Source organism: Zootoca vivipara, chromosome 8 (genome assembly GCF_963506605.1).
Source record: "Zootoca vivipara chromosome 8, rZooViv1.1, whole genome shotgun sequence".
Taxonomy (NCBI): domain Eukaryota; kingdom Metazoa; phylum Chordata; class Lepidosauria; order Squamata; family Lacertidae; genus Zootoca; species Zootoca vivipara.
Genome location: NC_083283.1, coordinates 81,821,069 through 81,846,917, shown reverse-complemented (window position 1 = coordinate 81,846,917; position 25,849 = coordinate 81,821,069). Strand labels below are relative to the sequence as shown.

At 42.1% G+C, this 25,849-nt stretch overlaps 1 protein-coding gene across 9 annotated transcripts in view; it reads left to right on the top strand.

Annotated features, from left to right (window-relative positions):
* The window catches only part of MTA1 (metastasis associated 1), a 57,363-nt gene that overhangs the window by 12,892 nt on the left and 18,622 nt on the right, over nucleotides 1–25,849 (top strand). For all 9 annotated transcript variants that reach the window (XR_004691821.2, XR_009558071.1, XR_009558072.1 and 6 more), the window contains 12 exons: nucleotides 1,882–2,008; nucleotides 2,142–2,205; nucleotides 4,301–4,418; nucleotides 5,970–6,072; nucleotides 11,471–11,570; nucleotides 12,653–12,841; nucleotides 14,932–15,006; nucleotides 16,181–16,239; nucleotides 21,068–21,183; nucleotides 23,410–23,561; nucleotides 23,699–23,888; nucleotides 25,171–25,260. Coding sequence is in view for 5 of the 9 variants with exons in the window: in XM_035103338.2 (XP_034959229.1) it covers nucleotides 1,882–2,008; nucleotides 2,142–2,205; nucleotides 4,301–4,418; nucleotides 5,970–6,072; nucleotides 11,471–11,570; nucleotides 12,653–12,841; nucleotides 14,932–15,006; nucleotides 16,181–16,239; nucleotides 21,068–21,183; nucleotides 23,410–23,561; nucleotides 23,699–23,888; nucleotides 25,171–25,260 (1,383 nt within the window). In the remaining 4 variants the exon portion in view is untranslated. The remainder of the gene's footprint in view (nucleotides 1–1,881; nucleotides 2,009–2,141; nucleotides 2,206–4,300; nucleotides 4,419–5,969; nucleotides 6,073–11,470; nucleotides 11,571–12,652; nucleotides 12,842–14,931; nucleotides 15,007–16,180; nucleotides 16,240–21,067; nucleotides 21,184–23,409; nucleotides 23,562–23,698; nucleotides 23,889–25,170; nucleotides 25,261–25,849) is intronic.

The window sequence follows — 25,849 nt, the reverse complement described above, 5'->3', positions numbered from 1 at the left end:
TGCAGTGTTGTGCTCTTCCAGTTGTTTTGTCTGCAGAAATGTTTAAGCATGCCAGACAGAATGATTCCCCCTCCCCACTCCTCATGCACCTTCCTGGGGGTTCTCTTAGAGCCTCTGAGATTACATCCACAAGCTCCCTTGGGTGCAGCTCATTAGGCCTTGGAGATTTGAATTCATTTAAATAGCTGGGTGTTCCCTTACCACCTCTATTCCTGTCTTGGGCTGCAGCTCCTTCCTTACATTATTTATTCTGTTATCACCAGATGGGCATTGCTTTCCTTTTGGGTGAAGACAGAGGCAAAGTAGGTGTTGAGTGGTTATCTGTTACCCAATAGCATTTCTTCGTCTTTTCCACTACTCCACTACAGAGGATCTGCTACTTGCTTGTTCTTCCTCCTGCTTCAAACATAGCTGAAGAAACCTTTGTTTTTAACTTCTGTTGCAAGTCAGAGTTCATTCTGAACTTTGGCCTGCCTGACAGTCCCCCTGCAACTGTTGGCTATTGGTATATACTCCTTCTTTATGATTTCTCCTTTCTTCCATTTCTTATACATGCCATTCTTAACTCTCAGCTCATCTGTAAACTCCTTATGAAGCCACACTAGTTTTTTAGATGCCTCCCATTTTTCTTTCTTGTCGGAATTTTCTGCGTTTGTGCCTTCAATATTTCACCTTTAAGGAAATCCCCATCTATCTTGGGCTGTCTTCTCTATTTCTGACTATAGGACCTCACCCAGTAGTTCCTTAAGCTTTTTGAAATTGGCCTTAAAGTCCAGAGTGCATATCAGACTACCCTCAGCTTTCCCTTGGCTTTGTATCATGAGATCCAGGAGAACACGATCACTTTCTCCCAAGGCTTCCACCACTTCCACTCCATCAATCAGTTCCTCTCTGTTGATGAGGACCAGGTCCAAGACCGGTGATCCCCTTGTTGCTTCTTCAACCCTCGGGAAATGAAATTGTCAGCGAGGCAATGGAGGAATTTGTCAGACTTACATTCTTGGCAGAGTTAAGTTCCAACAGATAATGGGGAAGTTGAAGTCTCCCATTACTAATATATATCTCCTTTTTGAATGCTTGGTAATCTGTTCTAGGAAGACATCATCCAAACCTTCAGTCTGTCTTGGTGGTCTTTAGCAGACACCCACAGTAATGTCACTGTTTTCCCCCTCTTCTGAAATGTTCACCATTATGCTCTCAGTCTGCCTTCCATGCTCCAAGTCTTGGATTTCTTCACATCCTTTACATACAATGCTACTCCTCCCTTCCTGTTTGGTCTATTCCTTTTGATAGGTTATACCCCTCTCAATTTCTATATTTCTGTTAAACGGGCAGAGCTTGCTTCTGAGTAAACATGCATGGAATTAGACTCCGCATCCATTGATCTGTCACAATGTCTATATGTCTGTCAGCTTGGTGCCACAGCAGCTGCAATGAAGTTGTAGACAACTTTTGACAAGTCCTAGAAAAAGTGGTGAAATAGGATTTCTGTTGAAGTGGCTGGGCTCTAGGCCTTAGCAGCTGCTTGATTATGTCAACATCTGATGCCTCCTCTGGTGTAGTGAATGACATCAACCTTTTGGTTATGTCCTAGCCCAGTAACCATGAGACCAAGGTAGTTCACAAATTATGCAGTGAGTTCACTCATTCTATTTTCTTTGCATCCCTAGCATGCACATGCAAAGCATGACCTGAAGCAGGATAAAACAGGGTTGCATCTTTTTTAAAAAATAAAGTTGGCCATTTAGCAATGTGCTGTTACAAGAAAGATCTGATGCCATGCTGGGTAGTTAAATTTAAATGTAAAGGTTGCATCTGGCAGTGCATTGAAGTACTATTTCAACCATCTTCACAGATTAATGTTATTTCATCTTCAACTAGGCGAAATGGAAGAAGAGATGGAAAACCCAGAAAAGATTGATTTACCAGAGAAACAGAAACATCAACTGCGACACCGAGAACTGTTTCTCTCGCGTCAGTTGGAATCCTTACCAGCCACTCATATTAGGTGTGGACTGAATAATTAAGTAGAATTTTTGTGTAATGATTTTTTAATAAACCTAAGAACATACTTGTACTTTATGTAATGCAAGCATTCTGAATGCCCTTTTTTCTCATCTTATTTTTCTTTCTTATTTTAGAGGCAAATGCAGTGTTACACTCTTAAATGAGACAGAATCCCTTAAATCCTATCTGGAACGTGAGGTAGGCACACTTATGCAAAACTGAACATTTTCCAAGTTGTTTTGCCACACTTGTTTAAAGCACTGGTCCAGTGTTAAAAAGGTAAAGGACCCCTGACAGTTAAGTCCAGTTGCGAACGACTCTGGGGTTGCGGTGTTCATCTCACTTTACTGGCCAAGGGAGCCAGTGTTTGTCCGCGTACAGTTTTCCCGGGTCATGTGGCCCGCATGACTAAACCACTTCTGGCGAAACCAGAGCAGCGCACAGAAACACCATTTACCTTCTCACCGGAGTGGTACCTATTTATCTACTTGCACTTTGCTGTGCTTTCGAACTGCTAGGTTGGCAGGAGCTGGGACCGAGCAACGGGAGATCACCCCGTTGTGGGGATTCGAACCGCCGACCTTCTGATCGGCAAGCCCTAGGCCCAGGACCAAATGGCATGCTCCACCTTCCTCCTTGATTTCCTGGTTCTTAGCACTTTGGTTCATAGCACACCTGGTTCATAGCACTGCACCAACTGTGGCTTGTGCAGAGGACGAGATGGTTGGACAGTGTTCTCGAAGCTACCAACATGAGTCTGACCACACTGCGGGAGGCAGTGGAAGACAGGAGTGCCTGGCGTGCTCTGGTCCACGGGGTCACGAAGAGTCGGACACGACTAAACAACACAACCATAATTAGAAACCATGGTTTGAAGGTGGCTTCTGCCTTGCTAAAAATGCAAACCATAGTTTGTTCGATTCAGATGTAATGGCAAGCAGTGGTTTGTTTCAAACCAGGAAATTGTGGTGGAGCACAATGTGCAGTGGCTTCTGGGAGCACAATGACCAAGTCATGGTCTACAATAATGCTCTGAAGTGGGACAGTATTACCACCATCTTGGGATCGTACTATGAAGAAATACCACCTAAATTACAGGTGGGCATGGCTGGGACTAAAGTTCTCTATTTAGTGTATTTCACTTTTTGTAAAATACACAGTTCTAAGATACTACGTACTTTAATCTTTTCTGAGGCGTCAGGAGCTATGACGGGGCTTCTGTAAATGTTTAGACTCCTATGCAATTTGTTTCAGCATAACCTCTTAGTGCTGCATATGAAGGCAATAGTATATGTGGCAGTTCTTGAACATGTCTGGCATATTTGGTACATTCATGAACATTTCTTAGAAATCAGTCTGCAAATAGAGCGATTTGGTCTCCTAGGTACGTTAACTTAAAGGTGAGGCTTCACGAGGGAGGAAGTTATCTAAGATGAAAAAGTGAGCAAGGTTGATGCCTTGTCTAGAGGAGAGGGGGATTTTTCCATAACAAAAAGTGGAAATGCTAAGTTATCAGAGGTATGGGACACAATGTAGAAGGGACAGAGTTGAGCAAGTGAGAGGTTGTCTGCAAAACTGAATAAGGATCTTTAGTGCCAAGTGCAAAACTGGAGTGCCAAAATGTCACGGCAAACCCTAACCTGAAGAAATGGGGGAAAAAACAACCTGTTGATTAGGTGCCAAATAGAAGTGTGTGCCTATGTAGGCAAATGGAGCAGGTGTAGAAGCATTTGTATTCTACTGCTTCTCTCCATAAATGAGAGTCAATTTAATTCATTGATGATAGTAGCTAGGCATGCTTGCCCAAGCATGCTTTGCACAACCACCCATAGAACGAAGTTTGAGGAACCAAGAACCAATAAATGGAGAAGCAAGTTCAGGGGAGCCAGCAAGACTGTGTAACTCCACAATATTCTGCATTTTTTCTGCTATTAAGTGCCAGCGATCTGTTTCATTTCTCGTCAAGTAGAGCTCATCGTTTTTGGTCAAATGGTTTTCTGGTGCCTAGGGAATCTAAACTCCTCCTGTCAACACTGTTATCTCATTCACCCATTGAGATACACACCTGCATTTCCCAATGTATTTGGTGTATTTGTCTCCTTCCTAAAATGATAATTTGTAAAAGGTAATTTTTAATCCCCCCCACACTACTACATACTTTATATGCATTTGCTTTCTCACCTCCAGGTTTTCTGTTCTCATTTGATGGTGCAAAAATTGTTAGGAGTGGCTCTGTACTCATGTTTCAAGTTGTTGGGAATGCTATAATTTTTACTTCCCTTCCTGTCCCTAGGACTTCTTTTTTTATTCACTAGTGTATGATCCACAGCAGAAGACTCTCCTAGCTGACAAAGGAGAAATCAGAGTTGGAAACAAATACCAGGCTGATGTAACAGACTTACTGAAAGAAGGTAGCTTCATTTCTCATTTCTGCATGAATCCATAAAGAATTCATATTGTGTTATGGAAGGTTTTGGAAATGGTTGGGCTTTAAGGTTTTTGTCTGAGGGAACTGCAGAATGCTTTCACAGCCTCTATATCCCATGATGTGTTACACTAACTAGTCCTTTCATGCTGTCCAAATTTACATCGTTTCTGTAATGGTAATTGATCTTGGTTTACCTCTGTTAAAATATTTTTATAGTGTTTTTCTAAAATGTTTCACTACCGTTTCCAGCATTTTAAAATAATTCCAGAATAAGAAACACAGACATTTAAAATTCAACTTTACACTAACCTTAAATCTGAAAAATTCAGAATAAATGATATGGAACAGTTTTTTTTTAAAAAAACTTTTGGACTGGAGGCCATTCAGTTAATAGGATGGTACCTCCCATTAGACAGGATATGCAGTCCCCTTCAAGTGTTTTGCCTGCTTTTCCAGGCGGAGGAGCCATCCCACCCTCCAGATCTTCCCTGCCTCTATACCTCTATAGTCAGGTCGGTTGGGTCCTATGTTCTAGGCAGAACTTAGCATTTGTTCACTCTTTGAAACAGTTTTTGTTTTGTCTTTACCTTCCTCTGCCTTGCTTTATATCATCTTCTGTGTATGTCATTTATCTGTCTTCTTGATCTAAATAATAATAATAATAATAATAATAATAATAATAATAATAATAATAATAATAATGGCATCATTGTTAGGTTAAAGAATGGTGTCCTTTCTTTAGCTTCTGTTTCCTGTAAATCTGCAGTGTTTTTCTTGTGGGTTTTTCCCCCTTTTCTTTTTCCTGGCACTTTTTACCAGCATGAGACTTTTCTCTGGTGGCACCTAGCACCCGGGGCTCACGGGGAATGGAGCTAGCAAAGAGAGTTCGCTTACTCAGCCTTCCTGTCAGGAGGGTTCTTTTGACTTCTCCCCTCTTGTGTTATTAGCCAGCAGTTTTTTTGTGAATGAGGGGAGGACGTGATGAATCATAGTCTTAAATTCATCTCTGCTGCACAAGAGAGGAGGAGAGAGACAAATCAGTAACACTCCTGCTGTCCTGCATTCTCCCTCTCAGACCACTTTACTGTTCTGCAAAGTTCATTGCTCCAACAAACAGCATGCTTGCCTTTGTTGTCATTCTCCTTGTCAGGGAGTGGAATCCCATTTAAGAGATCAGCAGGTGTGGTCAGCTTTTTTTTGTGTGTGGGGGAACTGCTATTCTTTGTTCCCTTTGAGCGGGAGATACCTAATGTTTTTTTATTTCCAAAGCTTTTGTGTATGTGTGAATTAAGCGGATTCTTTGGGGAAATGGGGCTGGCGTATGGTTGGATGTGTACTTTTCACTCATGTTATTCTACGGGAGGTAAACTGTTCTTGGCAATACTACAAAAGAGACAGCAGTAGCATTTTTCGCCATTGAATGTTAAACGTTTTCTGTAGTTTCCAAGATTTGTGGAAGGCAAGCTCCTCGTCAGTATGCTGTTTGTTTTGCCAGATGGCTTAGAAAAACCCTTTTTTATTTGAATTTGTTTAGGTGAAGATGATGGCAGAGACCAATCAAAACTTGAAACAAAAGTTTGGGAAGCATTTAATCCACTAATAGACAAACAGATAGATCAGTTTCTTGTAGTAGCACGGTAAGGAGAAAAAATGACAATTTGCGTCTTAATCTGGTCCCCCTCCCCCACTTTCTGATTATACTGTTCCCCTAAACAAATCCTTGCTGTTTGTCAAACAAAAAGTTTTGTTTGCCGTTGCATCATTATGGTAATTATAATCTTAACGTTTATATACCATTGTTTTGGGATTAAGTCGTTCATTAGCAATGATTTGATTTGCTAGTAAAGCAGATAATTTGTTACTGATCTCTTCCACTGTTTCCCCAAATGTTCAGTAAGTTTGCACAAGGGCTGTCTGCATACTAAGGCCACGTCTTGATCGTTAATGATATAGTCAACATTAATAATGTCTTCATTGCAAGCTTTTTGGAAGTTGTTACTGAGTTTTAAATGTATGGCTTGTAGCACTTGTATGCGTCAGATTGGGTGATTATACTTGCCACATGGAGGAATTAATATAGATATAATGCTATATTATATTATATTTGCAAACATTGCAAATGATACTTGACTGAAGGAGGCAAATTTTCATTCTTCAGCTTGCTGCTGTTCTAAAACCATTTGTGAATGGAAATCCTCGCAATAGCAAATATTTGCTCTGACCTTTCCTGATTCCATTGATTTGAAAGACTGGTAGTGGTTTTTCTGTATCCTTCATGCAAGTGTGAACATTCAGTTAGCCATAGTTTTCGGGTGTGTGGCATATGAAATAATTAGAAGGAAAGGAGATGGGAGTTGCAGTTAGGCCTGAGACAAGGAAGTAGCATATAGATGTAAAGCAAGATGTTCGGAGAACTGTCTTGAGGACATTAGACTTCATCTGATGCAGCTCTCCTGTCCCTTGTTGTTGAGTTGTGTCATTGGCTTCATAGAGCATTGTCCTTGTATGCCATGGGATCAATATGTGCTTTGAAGAGCATGGGCATCATGAGCATCACAGAGCTCCTTGGAGGAAAACAAACAAATGGTAGCAAATGGTACTTGGACAGAAAAGTATATTCATCAGTTGCTAGTACCTTTTGGGATTCCCTGATGGCAATTCAACATGCTCTAGGCATAGGCCCTCTAAAAGGTAAAGGGACCCCTGGCCATTAGGTCCAGTCGTGACCAACTCTGGGGTTGTGGCGCTCATCTCGCGTTATTGGCCGAGGGAGCCGGTGTACAGCTTCCAGGTCATGTGGCCACATGACAAAGCCGCTTCTGGCGAACCAGAGTAGCACACGGAAACGCCGTTTACCTTCCCGCTTGGAGCGGTACCTATTTATCTACTTGCACTTTGACGTGCTTTCGAACTGCTAGGTTGGCAGGAGCTGGGACCGAGCAACGGGAGCTCACCCCGTTGCGGGGATTCGAACCGCCGACCTGATCAGCAAGCCCTAGGCTCTGTGGTTTAACGCACAGCGCCACCTCTAGTAAGGTTTAAGCATGTGATAGGTGCCTTATTCCACATATAGTCTTAGGCACTGATTTTGTATATTCTCATTTCTTAAACTGTGATTTTCTTCAGGTTTCAAGATCATGAAAATGAATTTCATCAACTTGGGGGAGAATGTGGATATGAGGTTACATGAGATAAATAAGCAGAGCTCCTCCTTTTTCCTCTGGTAGTGGTAAACAAAAAGGTCAAGGTGTACATCCTGTACAGAGCTCATTGCCACAAGCAGTGAATGTCAGAGACGTCATTTTGCCACTCTGGCAAGTAGTGTGTATGGAAGACAAGATGACTGTTTTGAGTTCAAATTTTGGTCAATATTTCAGTCCGCCATCTGGGTTAGAAACCAACGTTGCATGAACTAAGGTGATAGTCATACTGGATTCAAAAATTTATGGTCACGTTACACAATTCTTCATTATTACATAACCAAAAGATGTGCAAAATTGCTACATCAGTTGTGTTCTGTTTTCAGATTACTTTGACATGAGAACCTCAGATGGAGCTGATAAAAGACTCACACTTAAGCAAATGTTTCGGTGGAGCTGCTGGCAGCATGGAGTCCAGCAAAGCAGAGGAGGTAACGACTTGTAATCTACGAACCTACATCAAAACATAAATATGCCTGCTAGAAATGTGCACATAGGCAATCATTTAACACTGGACAGTTGCTGAATTTGGCACATTTCTGGCATTCCGATTCTCATGCTAGTTATTCATCCCTGATAAAGCACAGAGTATATTGACTTCACTTGGAAGTAGTATGAAAATCAATGGGAGATGCAGCAAGTGTTCTTTAGCCGCATTCCTTCTTGCTTTGCAGTCATCATTTCTAAATGCAACAGCTTTGTTGCATTGATTCATTGTTCGATAGCATCAGAATCTCATTCTTTGCTTGGACTGAGCAGCCAGACAATGAAGTTATCAAAATATGCCATGCATAGTGGTGCAATATTACTTTCAAAATATCGGTGTAATATCTTCTGAAAAGAAGAGAAGTTTGGAGTAAGGACCTGACCAATCCTTAATGCCAACCATACAATACAGGCAACACCCAGTTTGTGTGGGGGTTGCGTTCCAGGTCATTGCGTGCAGTGGCAGAGCACTTACAAGCCCACCCCATTCTGGTCCTGCCCCCTTTTCCTGCCACTTCTGGGTTCGCGGCGATGCGCGTGTGCACGGTTGCACATGCTTTGAACATGCGCAAAATGGTCGTTGCCTGTACAATGCCGGATTAGTCATTATGGTGCTGCTGTTGTCTGAGGAAGTTGCCTCATATCAGACAATGACTGCCCAAGCGGGCTTCCAGCTGGATGACTGTGAGAGTGTTTGTTTTGAGCTCATTTGATTTTATTATTATTATTTTTTTAAATGTTGCAATTGACTCAGCAGTACTAACGGCTGGGTATTGAGCATATTTGCCGTATCTTCTTTTTCATTAACACAAAAGGGTTTTATTTTGTTGGGAGCTGTCGAGAGTGGCATATAAATAATGGAAATTAATTAATTAATTAAAATTAATCTCCACTAATTGCAAGATACAAGTTTCTGGCTGGTAGTCCATAGTCGTGCAGAGTATTTTGAATCTTTTGGAGTTTTAAGTTCTGAAAACCAATATAGCACACGGATATTCATCAACTCAATAACTTTTCTGGCTTACCCTGAGGATGAGCTAAGCATCTAGATGTTGAATAAAATAGGTAAGGGTCCACCTTCTCCCCCCACCCTGAAGTAAGAGGACACTGAAGGACAGAGCGGAAGAGCCTGAGGCTGTGAGCCAAGCAGTCAGAGAAGCCGTGTGTGTGTATAACCTGGAGTCACAGGTCTTACTATACAAGGGTACAAGAAACAGGGAGCACCACTTGTATCTGAAAATGTTCCACATGTTGGACAAAGAAGACAGAAGAAAACCACAAACTTCTTCCCCCGAGGGATGAAGTAGCTGGCAATGAACGTACACCTCAATCTCCAGCCTCCAGTCTTGTCTATATTGACTACAGGGGTGCAGCACAAGAGACTAATTGGGGATAATGTGTCATTAATCTGGCCATGGAGATGGCTTTGGCTGAAAACGCACCAGCTACTGGTAGGATGCAACCAGAGCTATTAGATAATTCCACGTTAAAACAGGTGAATGAGCTGGCAAAGAGAATGAGACTTCCCTACCTAGAGTGAAGCAGAGGGAGGAGAAAGACATTAACTTACTATTTCAATGGACCAAGTATATCACAAAGGAAGAGGAAGTATTAGAATGTATTCAATATACTGGATGAAAATTCTAGAAGAGTGTCAAAAGCCTGTAAGGAAGTGTGGCACCAAAAAAGGAATAAAATCTCTAAATATGATCAACATACCTCTGTCTCTCCCCCAGCAGAAATTGGTAAGGAAGCGGCAATGCAAGATCTCTGGTCTGGTGTTTGAAAAGGGCATAGAATTGAGAGCTATCTCAACCGCTGTCACAGCCATCAAGTCTACAATATTATGCTGATTGTTATTTACAATTAATATGTCAAAATAGGGCTTTTGTAGCTACCCAAAACAAATTGGGCTGCTCAACAGATTCTTGTCTAATCGATATATCAAAACCAGCAATCACTTGGGTATGACTACCCAAGTGGTGGTGTTCTGCTTGCACAACTTTCCTATTTCTCACATTTTGGAAGATTAGTAGCAGAAGAACTGTATTTATTTGGTGCTTAAACAGTGGTTGCTGTGTAGCAAGTCAGAAGCTTTTGCTTTTCAAGGGATGTTTACCATCTTCATCTTTCAAGTACATTGTTCAGACTGTACACACTTTCAGTGCAAAATAGCACCTTTAGCTCATGTTATATTATTATGTTAAGAAAACTGTCTTCTTACACAATCTCCACATGTAAATAAAAACATACAACTTCTACTTGTTCCTCCTGCCTTGTTAAGGATGATAATGTGCCTCAGCAGCTATTAGATCTCATTCTTCTCTGTCAACTGGTATCACGCTGAATGATACAAATGACTCGTATTCAAACGACACTTTCAACTGCATCTATAGTGAGCTACTGGAGGTATTTTATTTGCTTGGTATGCTTGTGCTTTCTTCACTTGTATCTTGTATGAATTGCTCAGTGATCTCTAAATGTGTGTAAAATAATTGTAGCAAAACCATTGGCTTTTGGAATGTTGCACTGTAGGATCAAAACACTGTGAAAGTTTATGGGAAATACATTTATAGGAAGTGTTGATTTCAGCAGCTGTCCTTTGTTAAACAAATTCCTCGTTTTCGTTAGTACAATTCCAGCAGGTATGCTGAGGCTGGTGGTTGACGGTGAGCGTACTTCACTGACACCATTATGCATGTTGTAGATTCTGAGTCGTAGCTCCCATGGTTTACTGGACTCAGTGTGATGCTACATGACACATGACGTTTGCTTAAGAGCGGTGAGGGCAAGTTTCGTATTGACAACCTGCATTTAAATGTTTTCCTTCTGAGGGATTCTCAAATAGAATAAAGTTGATGTAGCAAATTTCCATCCTTTTGGGGTATGCAAAAATGAATAATAATAAAAACATTTGCAGCAGCCATCTGTGAACCCAGTATAGCTGTGATGATGGACACGATTGGTCTTCTTGGTTCATACAATGTTGACTTTGTCGTCTAAATAACTTCCTAACCTGATGAGGGAGTGAGCTGAAACATGGCATTTGTGACATCTGTCTTAGATTCCGGTACACACACTACTTTTTTCCAGATAAAGGTAGACAGTTTTCTGCAATGTCAAAATCGAGAGGGGGAGTGGGCAACGGTCGCAACTATGTGTGGGGAAAATGTGTATTATCATTGATGTCAATGAAAATGTAGCAAAAATGCAAACACCTTTTTCCCCTCTTATAAATAAATATATATGCCAAATTGTTTTTAAAAGTGCTTGCTGTAAACTTGTTACTCTCTTCGCTTTGTGTGTGTTTTCTTGCATGGAAAGTCAACCTTCTCTTCATTTTTTTTAGCTCTGTGGGTACATTTGCTCGCGCTCTAGACTGCAGCAGTTCTGTTCGGCAGCCAAGCTTACACATGAGTGCTGCAGCAGCATCTAGGGATATCACACTGGTAAGAATTCAAAATAAATCCTAATGTTGGATTTTCAGTTAAAAGTAATACCTCGATAGCATAATGGCACAAAGAGAGTAATGTGTCAGATTGCGGACAGTGTGGGAGACATGGTGACCTCAAGCTTTCAAAGCTGAAAACACAGGAAGAGTCCTGAAGCATTTAATAATAATAATAATAATAATAATAATAATAATAATAATAATAGTAATAGTAATAATAGTAATAATAATAATAATAATAATTTATTATTTATACCCCGCCCATCTGGCCAAGTTCCCCTAGCCACTCTGGGCGGCTTTCAACAAAACATTAAAATACAGAAAACCAATTTTACATTGGTATAGTTTGTGTGCTTAAGAGAGAGTTCAGTTAGGAGCCATTTGGAGCTGTGAATCTATAACACAAAGATCTAGGATGTACATAGTAACTTTTAAGTTCGCGATCATTTACAATGCTTATTTAAATGATTTTTATGACTCGGACGTGGAGTTTATTAATTGAGAAGGGGTTTCCTGTACCAGTACAAGAGAATTTAACCCCTACTTGATCAGGTGTTCACCAGGTGGTTAAATCCTGTCCAGTTGGGCAGTTCAGTGCAAACCATTGAACCACACTCCAATGACGGTTTCTTCCTTAGTTTAAGCAGTACCTTGCCCACGTTAAAACATTGGGGAGGGGGGGGATTTGTTTTAGCAGTGACTTTGGAGTCCTGACCAGATGTCATTGTGACATTGGGTGATTTCCCCACCCATCTGTCAAATTTGGCCTGGTAAAGATTTGGCCTGTGGAGCCAAAAATATTCCACATGCCAGTATTAGAGGATAATAATAATAATAATAATAATAATAATAATAATAATAATAATAATAATAATAAATACCCTGCCCACCTGTCTGGGTTTTCCCAGCTACTCTGGGTGGCTTACAGCATATATAAAAACATAATAAAACATCAAACAGTCCCCTGATTTGTATCAGTCCCCTAGTTTCATCCATAACTTTTTATTTTGAAATGTGTTGCATTTTCTTATGTATTGGAAACTGTCCTTTTTACATTTGTATTTGGTTTGTTTTATGTAGTTCCATGCCATGGATACGTTGCACAAAAACATCTATGACATTTCCAAGGCAATTTCTGCCCTTGTGCCCCAGGGTGGGCCTGTCTTGTGCAGGGATGAGATGGAGGAATGGTCTGCTTCTGAGGCAAATCTCTTTGAAGAAGCCCTTGAAAAATATGGAAAGGATTTTACTGATATTCAGCAAGATTTTGTAAGTAGGCAAATGGCATTGCACATCTAGAAATTTGTGGACTGCAGTTAAAGAAATTAGGGCAGTATTCAACTAAAAAAGTGTTTAAGCAGAACATCTTCCATTTGTGCAGTGGCACATTCTCTTCCCCATGTGTCCCATGCCATTTCCAAATTGCTGCTATAGTTTAGGGATGCTGAGTTAGGAGTTACAAGCTTGGGGGGATAAGGCGAATGCTGTGGACATAGCAACTTGATTTAAGTAAGGCTTTTGACAACGTCCCCCATGATAGTCTTGCAAAGAAGTTGGTAAAATGTGAGCTTGACAATGTGTCCGTTAGGTGGATTTGTAGCTGGTTGACTGACTTACCCCAAAGAGTACTCACTAATGGTTCATCCTCATCCTGGAAAAAAGTTAGAAGTAGGGTGCTGCAGGGTTCTGTCCTGGCTCCATTGTTGTTCAACGTCTTTATAAATGACTTGACGGAAGGAACTGAGGGGCTGCTCATCCAATTTGCAGATGACACCAAACTGGGTTAGGGTAGCTAATGTCACAGAAGACAAAATCATAATTCAAAATGACCTTAACAGATTGGAGAACTAGGCCCAAACTAACAAAATGAGTTTCACTAGGGGCAAGTGTAAGTTTCTGCACTTAGGAAGGAAGAATCAGCTGTACAAATATAAGACGGAAGACTCCTGTCTCACCAGTAGTACATGTGAAAAGGATATAGGGACCACAAGCTTAACATGAGTCAACAGTGTGATGCAGCAGCAAAGACAACTAATGCCATTCTAGGTTGCATCAACAGAAGCATATAGTGTCCACATCAAGGGAAGGATCACTCTATTCTGCCTTGGCAGACCACACCTGGAATACTGTGTCCAATTCTGGGCACCACAATTTAACTCATAGAATCTTAAAATCTCCCTGCAATGCAGGAATCTCAACTAAAGCATCCATGACAGATGGCCATCCAACCTCTGTTTAGAAACCTCCAATGAAGGAGAGGTTTGTCTCGCCATCTTCTGGAAGGTGTGCGGAGAAGGGCGACCAAGATGATCAAAGGTCTGGAAACCAAGCCCTATGAGAAACGGTTGAAGGAGCTGGATATGTTTAGCCTGGAAGAGAGGATACTGGGAGGAGATAGGATAGCCGTCTTCAAATATTTAAAGGGCTGTCACATGGAAGATGGAACAAGATTGTTTTCTCCTGCCCTGGAGGGTAGGATCCAAACCAGTGGCTTCAAGGTACAAGATAGGAAATTCCAACTAAACATAAGAAACAACTTTCTGACAGTAAGAGCTGTCCGACAGTGGAATGGTCTCCCTTGAGAGGTTGTGGACACTCCTTCCTTGGAGGTTTTTAAACAGAGGTTGGATGGGTATCTGTTATGGATGCTTCAGTTGAGATCCCTGCATTGCAGGGAGTTGGACTAGATCAGGCATGGACAAACTTGGCCCTCCAGCTGTTTTTGGAGTACAATTCCCATCATCCCTGACCACTGGTCCTGCTAGGGATGATGGGAGTCGGAGGGCCGAGTTTGGGGCTGCCTAGACTAGATGAACCTTGGGGTCCCTTCCAGTTCTAAGATTTTAGGATTCTATGATTCTTTGAGTTCTGGCACCATTTCTCCAGCTGGAAAGGCATTGTGAAAAGCCAATGGTGATCAAGGCTTTAAAGGTTTAGTCTTAGGAGGCTGGAACAGATTAGACACTGTACTTGTTTCTAACATCATCTGGAACATTGTACCTGAGGCATGTTGGAAATCATACGACGATGTGCAAGATGCAGCCCACAGGACCTCCATACTGGGACTGAAAAAATCCCAGTTCAGCTCTGCAGTACATCCTTGCACAGCAACTAGGTTGATAAAAGCAACTTTCACTGGTGTTTTTTAAACCTAATTGCAGCATGGGGAAGGTGAAGGGGGGGGGCGCAAAGCTGGATAAAGAAGAGTTAGCTCATTTCTGCAACGTCTTGCTTTGTGGCAGTTGGGTAGCTATGTGCTTGGGAACTTCTAGTTCTGACTTTTTGCTGTTAAAGTCTTTTGTTCCCAGGATTTGACACCTCATGGTCTTTTTTTGGTTTTTATTTATATGTGTTCTTAGCTTCCATGGAAGTCCTTAACCAGCATAATTGAGTACTACTACATGTGGAAAACAACAGATCGATATGTTCAACAGGTAAGAACGATGTAGTTGCATTTCTCAAAAGAGCTGCTTATAACTTCTAATTACAATCTATTGTAGTAGTCGTTTTAATCCTATATACTCAGTTTTGCTGACATTTGGTGAATGATTTTAAACTTGTAACTCCTTTTTGAGTGGGTGAACATGACTGGCAAATGTCTCATTAAGGCGGGGGATGTCTGGATTGGCTTTGGGTGGATCTCTCCAACTCAGAGATCTCTTCTGGAAAAAGCATAGGAGGGTCATTTGCCACTGAGACTAACAAAACTATTGTGTTCAGTATGTTTTTATTTAGCTGTTTCTTACCTATTTTCTTATTATTGAAACTTTGCAATGGAATTTGATATTTCCCCACTGTCTTATCACATAAATTGACGCCTTATGGTTACACATGTCTTTAGGAACATGCATATATACCTGATCTGCACATGAACCCCCAAGCACAGTGTAGTGTAATGGTTAGAGTGTTGGACCTGGGAGACCAGGGTTCGAATCCCCACTCAGCTGTGAAACTCGCTGGGCCAGTCACCATCTCTTAGCCTAACCTACATCACATTGTTGTTGTGAAGATGACATCATAGAATTGTAGAGTTGGAAGGGACCCCGAGAGTCATCTAGTCCAACCCCCTGCAATGCAGGGATCTCAACTGAAGCATCCCTGACAGATGGCCATTCAACCTCTGCTTAAAAGCCTCCAAGGAAGGACAGTCCACAACCTCCCAAGGGAGACCTGTTCCACTGTCAAACGGCTCTTACCGTGAGAAAGTTCTTCCTAATGTTTAGTCAGAATCTCCATTCTTGTAACTTCTACCTTCTGTGATCTTACTTGTATTGCCGTAACTAAGTGATGTATAATTGGTTCAGTTCCTTTGTAGGGCTCTAGCCATGATTAAAATCTGTTGCTTTAATTTCTTATTGTATGAATTCATTTCTTTAATGTACTGATTAATATTTACAGCCCTGCTGATCAGTAATATTCAGAAACTACTTTATAAATCCATGATGCTAACATAAAGGGATGAAGTGCAGCCCTTGTTTCCTCAAGGTGAATTGACTTTTTGTATACCTAGAGAGGTATTTGTTGAGAACAGGAAAATGTATCAGATTTAGTTATAATTTATATGGATTGCTTTTATGTTCTAATTTTATTTTATTGTATTGTATTCAGAAAAGGTTGAAAGCTGCAGAAGCAGAAAGCAAGCTAAAGCAAGTATATATTCCTAATTAGTAAGTGCCTGTTTTTATATATATTTACAGATGGAATGAAAATATTATAACCATTCTTGTTTGTCCTGCAAACGTATGTATGTGAATTTTTAACCACAAAATAGATGTTTCATTCTCCAACAGCGCAATCCAATACATGCCTACTCTGAAGCAAGTCTTATTTTGTTCAAAGGGTCTTAGTTCCATGGATGTGTGTACAGGACCGCAGCATAAATGTCAAAATGTTTGTTGCTGCTAAAAAGCTACACTTGTCTCAAAACCTCAACCAAAACAGCTTTGATTCTCCTAGGATTGTACATATGCAGGCTATGATCTCTTGTGAGATAGGGCATTGTATTTGTTCTGTACTAAATCGAAAATGAAGCTTTGGTTAGAGAAAGGAAAACAAATTTTTGATCCATTGCTGTACATCGGTGAGGATGTCTTCATCCCCTCCCTGATGTGCACAGCCCGGGGGGGGGGGGGCTGCGTTTGCGACAGTGGCTTCACATTTTAAACCACTAATGTGAACATACTATTAGAGATTCAGGTAGGTAGCCATGTTGGTTTGACGTAGTCGAAATAAAATAAGAAAATTGTCCAGTTGTGCATGCACACAAAAGCTTATACCCAGAACAAACTTAGTTGGTCTCTAAGGTGCTGCAGCACAAATTTTTTACTATTAGAAAAAGAGCATAAGGAAGGATTGCTCTTCTCTCGCTCTCCCTTACTCTCATGCAGGGCTGCAAAGGCAGACATCAGCCAGAAGCTCTTGACCTTTGGGAAGGGAAAAGAGGAAGAACTGAGCAGGGAAATAACTTGGAAGGGGAAAAGGTATCCAGGAACTTCTGGCACATTCGGGCCGTTATAGGTTCAGACATTGACTACATTAGAAAAGAATGGGGTAGCTCTAGAATGATGGTTTCCAAACACACAAAGGTTGTTTTTAAAAAGCACAGTGCTGTCCTCCATGAATTTGTCTAATCCTCCTTTAAAGCCATCGCCGCCTCCAAGGAGAGAGAGTTCCATAGTTTAACTCGGTGCTGCACAAAGAAGTCCTTTCTTTAATCTGTCCTGATTCTTCCAACATTCAGCTTTATTGGATGCCCACAAATTCTAGTGTGATAAGAGAGGGAGAAAGTATTTGATCTAGCCACTCTCTCCATGCCCCGCATACTTTTATAAACACCAATCATGTCACTTCTTACTCACCTTTTCTCTAAACTGAAAAGTCCCAGTGCTCCTAGGAGAGTCACCATGGTTATTTTGATTGCCCTTTTTGGAACCTATTCCAAGTCTACAATATCACTTTTGAGGTGAGGTGACCAGAACCATACACAGAATCCCAAACACGGTCACACCATACATTTGTATAATGGCATCATGATATGAGCAGTTTTCTTTCCATAGAATCGTGGAACTGTAGAGTTGGGAGGGACCACGAGGATCATCTAGCCCAACCCAATGCAGTGCATGAATCTTTTTGCCCAAAGTGTGGCTCAAACCCACGACCTTGAGATTAAGAGTCTCATTCTTTACCAGCTGAGCCCCCATCTCTTTCACTTCCTTTCCCAATGCTCCCTGGTATGGAATTTGCCTTTTTCACAGCTGTCATGGTCATCTTTATCGCATTATCCACAATCACCCCAAGGTCTCATTCCTGATCAATCACCGCCAGCTAAGACCTATATGAAATTGCGCTACCCATTTTACTCAATCTTGATAGGTCCTTTGGAGCTTCTCTTTGTTCTAATAGTCCTGAACAATTTAGTATCACCTGCACTGTAAGGCTACAAATACGGTGACAGTAAGTCCCACTAAAGCCTGTTGACTTCATTTCCAGGTAGACATACATAGGATTGTGCTGTAAATTCAGACGATTACGGAACCTTTAAAAATAAATGTACAGCGTTAGGAAATGTGTTATTCATTATAGAAACCAGAGGAAGGAATTCACAGATAACAGGTGCAGAAGGAGTAGATGAATTCTCAAAAGGTGCATAACCCGGTCACCCCTGTAACCAATTTGCCTGTGACCACGTTACCAACGACCTGTCTTTCATATTCTGGCAGGAGCACCTATTCCACTTGTGCATCATGAGAGGCCTCCCCCGTCACAATACAGAGTACCCAAGCAAGAGGAGGGTTAGCTACCCCAGAGCCCATCAAGTAATCTGCCCACCCCCTCAAGAGTCCCATCCTCAGTCCAATGGTAGCGGGATCAAACGAGGGGGACAGCAAGGGATCCTTTTCTCCCACTCCCTCTTAAGAAAGAAACAATTCACAGCAAAGTCATGATTCCCTGTTCAACTTCCAGAGCCTACTAAAAACTTATTCTTCTAGCAGGCATTCTAACTGAATTCTGATTTAAGTGATTTTTAGCTTTATCATGTTGAGTTAGAGCAAGCAACTTTAATAGCTGTTAAAAAAAGGCCATGATCATCAAAGGATTTGAAGTGAGGTTTCATTAACATGTTGATGACACCAAACTGTATTTCTTGTTGTCCTCGTAAGTCAGGTATAGTTGTGCAGTTGCCTGAACTCAGTAATGAGCTGGAGGCCAATGTACTGTGGCTAAATTCTGACAAGATGGGGGCACTGTGGGTAGAATAAGAAAATCATAGAATTGTAGAGTTGGAAGGGACCCCAAGGGTCATCTAGCCCCACCCCACCCCCTTTGCAATGCAGGAATCTTGGCTAAAGCATCCATGACAGATGGCCATCCAAACTCGGCTTAAAAACCTCCAATGCAGGAGAGTCCACAACCTTCCAAGGGAGACCATTCCATTGCTGGACAGCATTAGCTACCCCTCCTAGTTTGTTGTCTTCTGCAGATTTGAGCATCCCCTCAGTTCCCTCGTCCAAGTTGTGTTTAAAGACTCTGAACAACAGCGGAGCCAGGAGAGAACCCTGCGGCACCCCACTTGTCACTTTCCCCCAGGATGACAAGGAACCATACACAAGCACTCTTTCAGTGCAGTCAGTCAACCAGCTACAAATCCACCTAACAGTTGCCTTGTTCAACCCACATTTTGCCAGCTTCCTCGCAAGAATATCATGGGGGACTTTGTCAAAAGCCTTACTGAAATCAAGATATGCTATGTCCACAGCACTCCCCTGCTCCACCAAGCTTCTGACATCACAAAAGGGAATGAGATTCATCTGGCATGACTCTGTTTTTGAGAAACCCATGCTGAGTCTTATAATCACAGCATCCTTTCCTAAATGCTCACAGGCTGAATTATCTGTTCTAGGACCTTTCCTGGTATTCATGTCAAGCTCACTGATCCGTAGTTACCTGGTGGTTGTTCTTTCCTCCCTTTTTGAAGATGGCTCAGAGCTCAGGGAATTGGTGGTGGGACACTGAGGAGAGGTCAGAGGGAGAGACTTGGGGGGCGGAGCTGGATGTTGAAGGAGCAACAGGGTTTAGTGGGCAGGAAGAGACAGGGAGCAGCAGTTCAGACTCCGAGGCTGAAGCAGAGGAGGGGGGTCAAGAGGCTGCAGAAGAATCTATGGAGTCTCCCCCTCCTGCTGTGATAAGCTCCCCTTCCCCTTGGTATCCAAGAACGCGCAGAATGTTGAGGAGGGCAGAACAGAGGCCAGTGGTGAACAGACACAGGCAAGACCTGCTGGGAAGTGTTGCCGAGTTTTATGCCGTTTCCTTCACTGACAGCAGAGCTGTATGTCTTTTGTACTGACCTGCGTCTGACTCCAACCCTGACATTATTATTGTTATTATTTCTTCAAAACTAAAACTCAAATTCAGGGATGAAGATAGCTGTCGGTTTTTCTGTAAATTGTTGATCTTCTATTCCTCTTTGAAAAATGGATCGTGTATTTAATATGCTATAATGTAACATTGGTGCAATGTTTACTATTTATTTCTTTATTGCATTTATTTATATCCCACTCTTCAGAACACAGATCTTTCCAAGCCAGGTTATAGGAAACATTAAACAAACAAACAAACAAAAAGCACAAATAATGGAAAGCCAATAGAATCATTTCCAAAGTACAACTGATAGAAGAACTCCTGGAAGGGAAGATATTTGTGAAGAACAAATGAAGTTAGATAAAAATAAATAAATAAATGAATGTGATACATTGTTTTGCTGAGATGTAGATGAAAATTCAATAATGCCTGTGGAACTTCTGGAAGTTTAAAACTGCATGTATAATAATAATAATAATAATAATAATAATAATAATAATAATAATTTATTAATACCCTGCCCATCTAGCTGGGTTTCCCCAGCCACTCTGGGCGGCTTACAACAGAAAAATGAAATAAAATAATCTATTAAACATTAAAAGCCTCCCTAAACAGGGCTGCCTTCAGATGTCTTCTAAAAATCTGGTAGCTGTTTTTTTCTTTGACATCTGATGGGAGGGCGTATAGCTTTTAGACACCTGTTACTTCTCAATTATGTAGTTCTTGAACCATTTAGCACTAAGGGATTTGACTGGGGGGTTGACAGTTTCATTTGGCAGAAGAGGAGGGGGACTGGGTACACTACATTCTTCTCTTAAGTGAGTGAAAATATTTTATGTTAGAAGTATTAGAAATGGGAGATAGTCAATATTTATTTGCCATGTCTGAATGTATCATCAGAACATTGCATGTTCCCTTGGTTGTTGGCATCTGTTTGTCTTAGGAGACATTGGAAGAGTGTGCCTTCAGGGGTGAAGTCAACCCATTGGAGACTTACAGCACCTGCTGTGGCAATACAGGCCGATAACAGGAGAGACATGTTTTGTTGCAGCTGGGGCAGGTGAAGGCGCCTGGTGGTGCTGATGGCATTTCTTCCCATAAACTAACCACCCATTTCCTGTTTTTCATTTCTTTAAGTAACAAGCCAAACCCCAACCAGATCAATGTAAATAATATCAAGCCAGGAGTGGTAAATGGTACAGGAGTTCAGGCACAGAACACGGGAACAGGACGAGCCTGCGAAAGCTGCTATAGTAAGTGATTTGTGAATGTAGCCCTGTGAAAAAGAAGCCCGTGGGGGGATGCAAGTCCAGTCTTGTGTGCCCTTTTCTTTTTAGTACAGTCGTACCTTGGAAGTCGAATGGAATCCATTCCAGAAATCCGTTCGACTTCCAAAACGTTTGGAAACCAAAGTGCAGCTTCTGATTGGCTGCAGGGAGCTCCTGCAGCCAATAGGAAGCTGCAGAAGCCCCGTCGGACGTTTGGGTTCCAAAGAAAGTTTGCAAACCGGAACACTCACTTCCAGGTTTATGGCGTTCGGGAGCCAAAACCTCCAAATACCAAGGTGTTTGGGATCCAAGGTGTGACTGTCTTTTGAATCTGTGACTGAGGGCCAAACACCACCTCTCCTCTTGTCCTGCTTCCTGGAGAAGCCTGGCTTGTTGACTGTGCCAAGTTGCTAAGAGAAGTACCACTAGGACAGGAAGTGGTTGTCTGATATGGGGCTGGTCCTGTCACTGTGTCCCCTGGCATCATTTGGTGCAGTAATGGAAGAGACTAAGGACAGGGGGATTGCCATCTGAAGCCAGGGGAAAGACTGCACTCAGACATCCCAGAAGGAAGAGGAAGCTGAAGATGCTAGAATCCCAGCATATCGATATCCCCAAAGCAAGCTTGGCAGGTGCAGATTCCTCTTAGGAGAGTATATGGAGATTTCTAGACCTGGCATTGGGACTTGAACTGGCAACCCTTATCACATAATAATAGGCTATTGATAACGAGAAGATACTGAATGAAAAGGAGGTGTTACTTAGGAGCAAAACTTTGGCACAATTTCTTAACTTCTAGGGCTTGTTTAGTTTCATTTATATGTATTTCTTAGCCTATGTCAAGAACCTAGAGTGGATCACAAAGTGTCCACAGGGAAATACATAATGTAAATCAGTAGGGCTTGGTCAAAATTGGGTCGGGGGGGGGGGGAGACAGTTCAAACAATGTTTAACTTGACAAACAAGCACAACACTCCTGCTTCTGTTTCTTGAAGCATCCTTCTGCTTCCCTTTCTCACTCCCTTTTGCCGAGGAGCTATAGCAGGCTCTTGACCTCTGCACATAAGATTCTCAGGTCATGGTTCCTTACTCCACTGCCCAGGCTAGACACGGAAAGATTTCCCAGCCCATCGTCCTATTTTATACCATGGGTTGGTTTTTAAAAAGAAAGGAAACGTATCCCACCTCTAGTGCTCTCAAGTGCTCACTCTTGTCATAGAGCAGCTAGTCCAAAACCACACAGCCAAAACCACACCCATTGTGTCACTGCTGAATTATTTGCTTCATTGATAATTATCTGAGATGATAGATGCGCCTTTAGAAAGAATATTGATTTATCCCAGCACAGACCTTCCAGACGGTGGTGCCACGATTCCACAGTGAACATGACCCTCAAATTATAAAATTGGTGCAATTATCTTGCAGATAATTATTAATGGGATGGTTGCTCACCTTCTGTACTTATCTCACCACAGTAGTACTTTGATATAGCTTCTAATCTCTTTATATACCAGTTCGCTGAGTAAACTCACAAGGGGAGTAGTATGAAGAAGGTAATTTTCTAGAGCATTATGCTAAAAATAGGGCAGTACTAGGGAGGCTGCACTTTCTCACTTCTTGTTTTGGAAGTCAGTAATCCGTTTTTGTTATAAGAAAGGAAGCACTGCAGAAAACATTTTCTTTGTTTCACATAATGAAGCTGTGTGGTTACTGGTCTTGACTGGTTCTTCTAGTTTTCGTAGAAGATTGAGCCATAAATGTATTTGCTAGACTGCTGCATCTGCACAATGCAGTGCCACAAAGTCTGCCCAGCTTTCCATGTAGCCGTGGGAAGCGCCTTCTGAAGACCAAAGCAGTTTGCCCTGTAGGTATTTGGGGGGGGGGGTGTATTGCTAGTCAACTCAGGAAAGATGCAAATGGCACAGATGGAGCAAAAACACTTGCAGAAACGGATCCCCATTTCCAGAACTAGCTTAAACATATCATTTTCTAAATGTGCTATTAAAATTAAGTTATTAGTATGCTTATGAACATGGCAAAGTACTTTTCCTATTATAACACAAAAGTAAGCCGTTATTGCCATATATTGTAAAAGTGAGCTGCTGTCATATATTGGAAAGCTAGGTTGTTTATCTTTTGCAGTGGTAAAGAGTCTCAACAGATACGGCATGCAAATGAGTCCTAATTGATACCTGCTTTTGCTGTTCCCAGTGACGCAATCTCACCAGTGGTATTCTTGGGGTCCCCCTAACATGCAGTGTCGTCTGTGTGCATCTTGCTGGACATACTGGAAGAAATATGGAGGCTTGAAAATGCCTACACGGCTAGATGGAGAACGGCCAGGGCCAAATCGAAACAATTTGGTAGGCACAGTCACCATATTCAGTTAGTAAATCAACCCGCAGTTCACCACTGTGTTTGCTTAGGCCAAAATAAAAAAAAGATGAGGCAAGGTCTAAAGTGGACCAAGGTTCCTCCTCACAAATTTTCCTTTTCCCAGAGTCCTCACGGTGGATCCTTAAGGAACAATGGGAGCCCCAAGTTTGCCATGAAAACGCGACAAGCTTTCTATCTCCATACTACAAAGCTGACCAGACTCGCCAGACGATTATGCAGGGACATCTTGCGTCCGTGGCACGCAGCACGGCACCCTCATATGCCTATCAACAGTGGAGCAATCAAGGCCGAATGTGAGTCTTTCTCATCCTATAATAATAATAATTTATTATTTATACCCTGCCTATCTGGCTGGGTTCCCCCAGCCACTCTGGGCAGCTTCCAACAGAAAAATGAAATAAAATAATCTATTAAACATTAAAAGCCTCCCTAAACAGGGCTGCTTTCAGATGTCTTCTAAAAATATTGTAGCTGTTTTTCTCTTTGACATCTGATGGGAGGGCGTTCCACAGGGCGGGCGCCACCACCGAGAAGGCCCTCTGCCTGGTTCCCTGCAACTTGGCTTCTCGCAGCGAGGGAACCGCCAGAAGGCCCTCGGTACTGGACCTCAGTGTCCAGGCAGAACGATGGGGGTGGAGACGCTCCTTCAGGTATACTGGACCGAGGCCATTTAGGGCTTTAAAGGTCAGCACCAACACTTTGAATTGTGCTCGGAAACGTATTGGGAGCCAATGTAGATCTTTCAAGACCGGTGTAATGTGGTCTCGGTGGCTGCTCCCAGTCACCAGTCTAGCTGCCGCATTCTGGATTAGTTGTAGTTTCCGGGTCACCTTCAAAGGTAGCCCCACGTAGAGCGCATTGCAGTAGTCCAAGCGGGAGATAACCAGAGCATGCGCCACTCTGGCGAGACAGTCTGCAGGCCGGTAGGGTCTCAGCCTGCGTACCAGATGGAGCTGATAAACAGCTGCCCTGGACACAGAATTGACCTGCGCTTCCATGGACAGCTGTGAGTCCAAAATGACTCCCAGGCTGCGCACCTGGTCCTTCAGGGGCATAGTTACCCCATATCCTAATTGCATGTGGTGGTAGTTAAGTTGAGATTAGTTGAGGGAAATGGGACCTAAAGAAATCAGGCAAATTTCTGACTCGCTCGACCTCTCTGTGGTTGAGAGCAACTGGGGTAGCAGAAGGAAGAAAAATGGGGGAGAGAGTAAAATAGCTTGTCAAGCCATGGTAAAGCTCTAAAATGCTCACAATTGGAGCTAGCAGCCCTGTAGTACAGCAGTGAAAGATCTGGGAGTGGGTGAAGAAAACTCCTGACTTTCTCCCACCAAGCCTGTAAAAGTACATTCCAAGCTGGGCAAGAGTACTTTTATTAGGGGCTGGGAATATACTCCCAACATTGTGATTCAGGCCTAATTTGTATTAAATATTATTTTTTTGTGCATTCCTTTTGCAGATTTCCTTTACATTGAACTACTTCAGAAAACTCTGGCTTTGATGTCAAAAAGGCTGTTTGTTAGTTTTTTTGTTAGCATGTAAATGAAGTATTATTTGTTCCAATATTGTCTCCAGGTGCATCTCGTTTACCAGAAGCTTCAGAAGATTTGTTGCTATTAAAACATGCTGTCAGAAAACCTTTAGAAGCAGTACTTCGGTATCTAGGTAAATAGACTGCTGACCCATATGCATGCATTTTGGTGACTTCAAGTATAATATTATTCACGAGCAAAAAGTGTCATATTTGACAGGCAGAAGAGGGTTAACCCAGACTCCCTTCTGGTGCTACCAACTCTGTTTCACCAGCTAATTCTGCCCACACCACAACATTGGCCCTAACTTTAATTTTCTCCATAGGAATAAATGACATTTTGCTTGTATGGGAGAAAGTCATGGGATGCCCATAATATACAGATTGCACCTGACCACTATTGATCCCAGTAACTAAGCCAGCGGCCCTTGTTTGCATGCTCCCTGGTTTGATGCTTTTTCTGGCTCATGCTGGATGGAACAGAATGTCAGGATATAAATATCATACAAATAGAAGGATATAGGTGAGAATGAGAAAGAGAGAGAACCACACGCAAAGAAACACGGATCTTGGAAGGACACCCTTGTTTTAAAAAGCTTTCTTTCTCTCCTTAATAACTGCACATGAGCACGCCTATTTCTTAGCCTAAGTGTCTATGCGCTGCTTCTACTGTAGGGTCTGATTCCTGCCAAAACGCACACCCTTGTTTCGTATGTAGCTCAA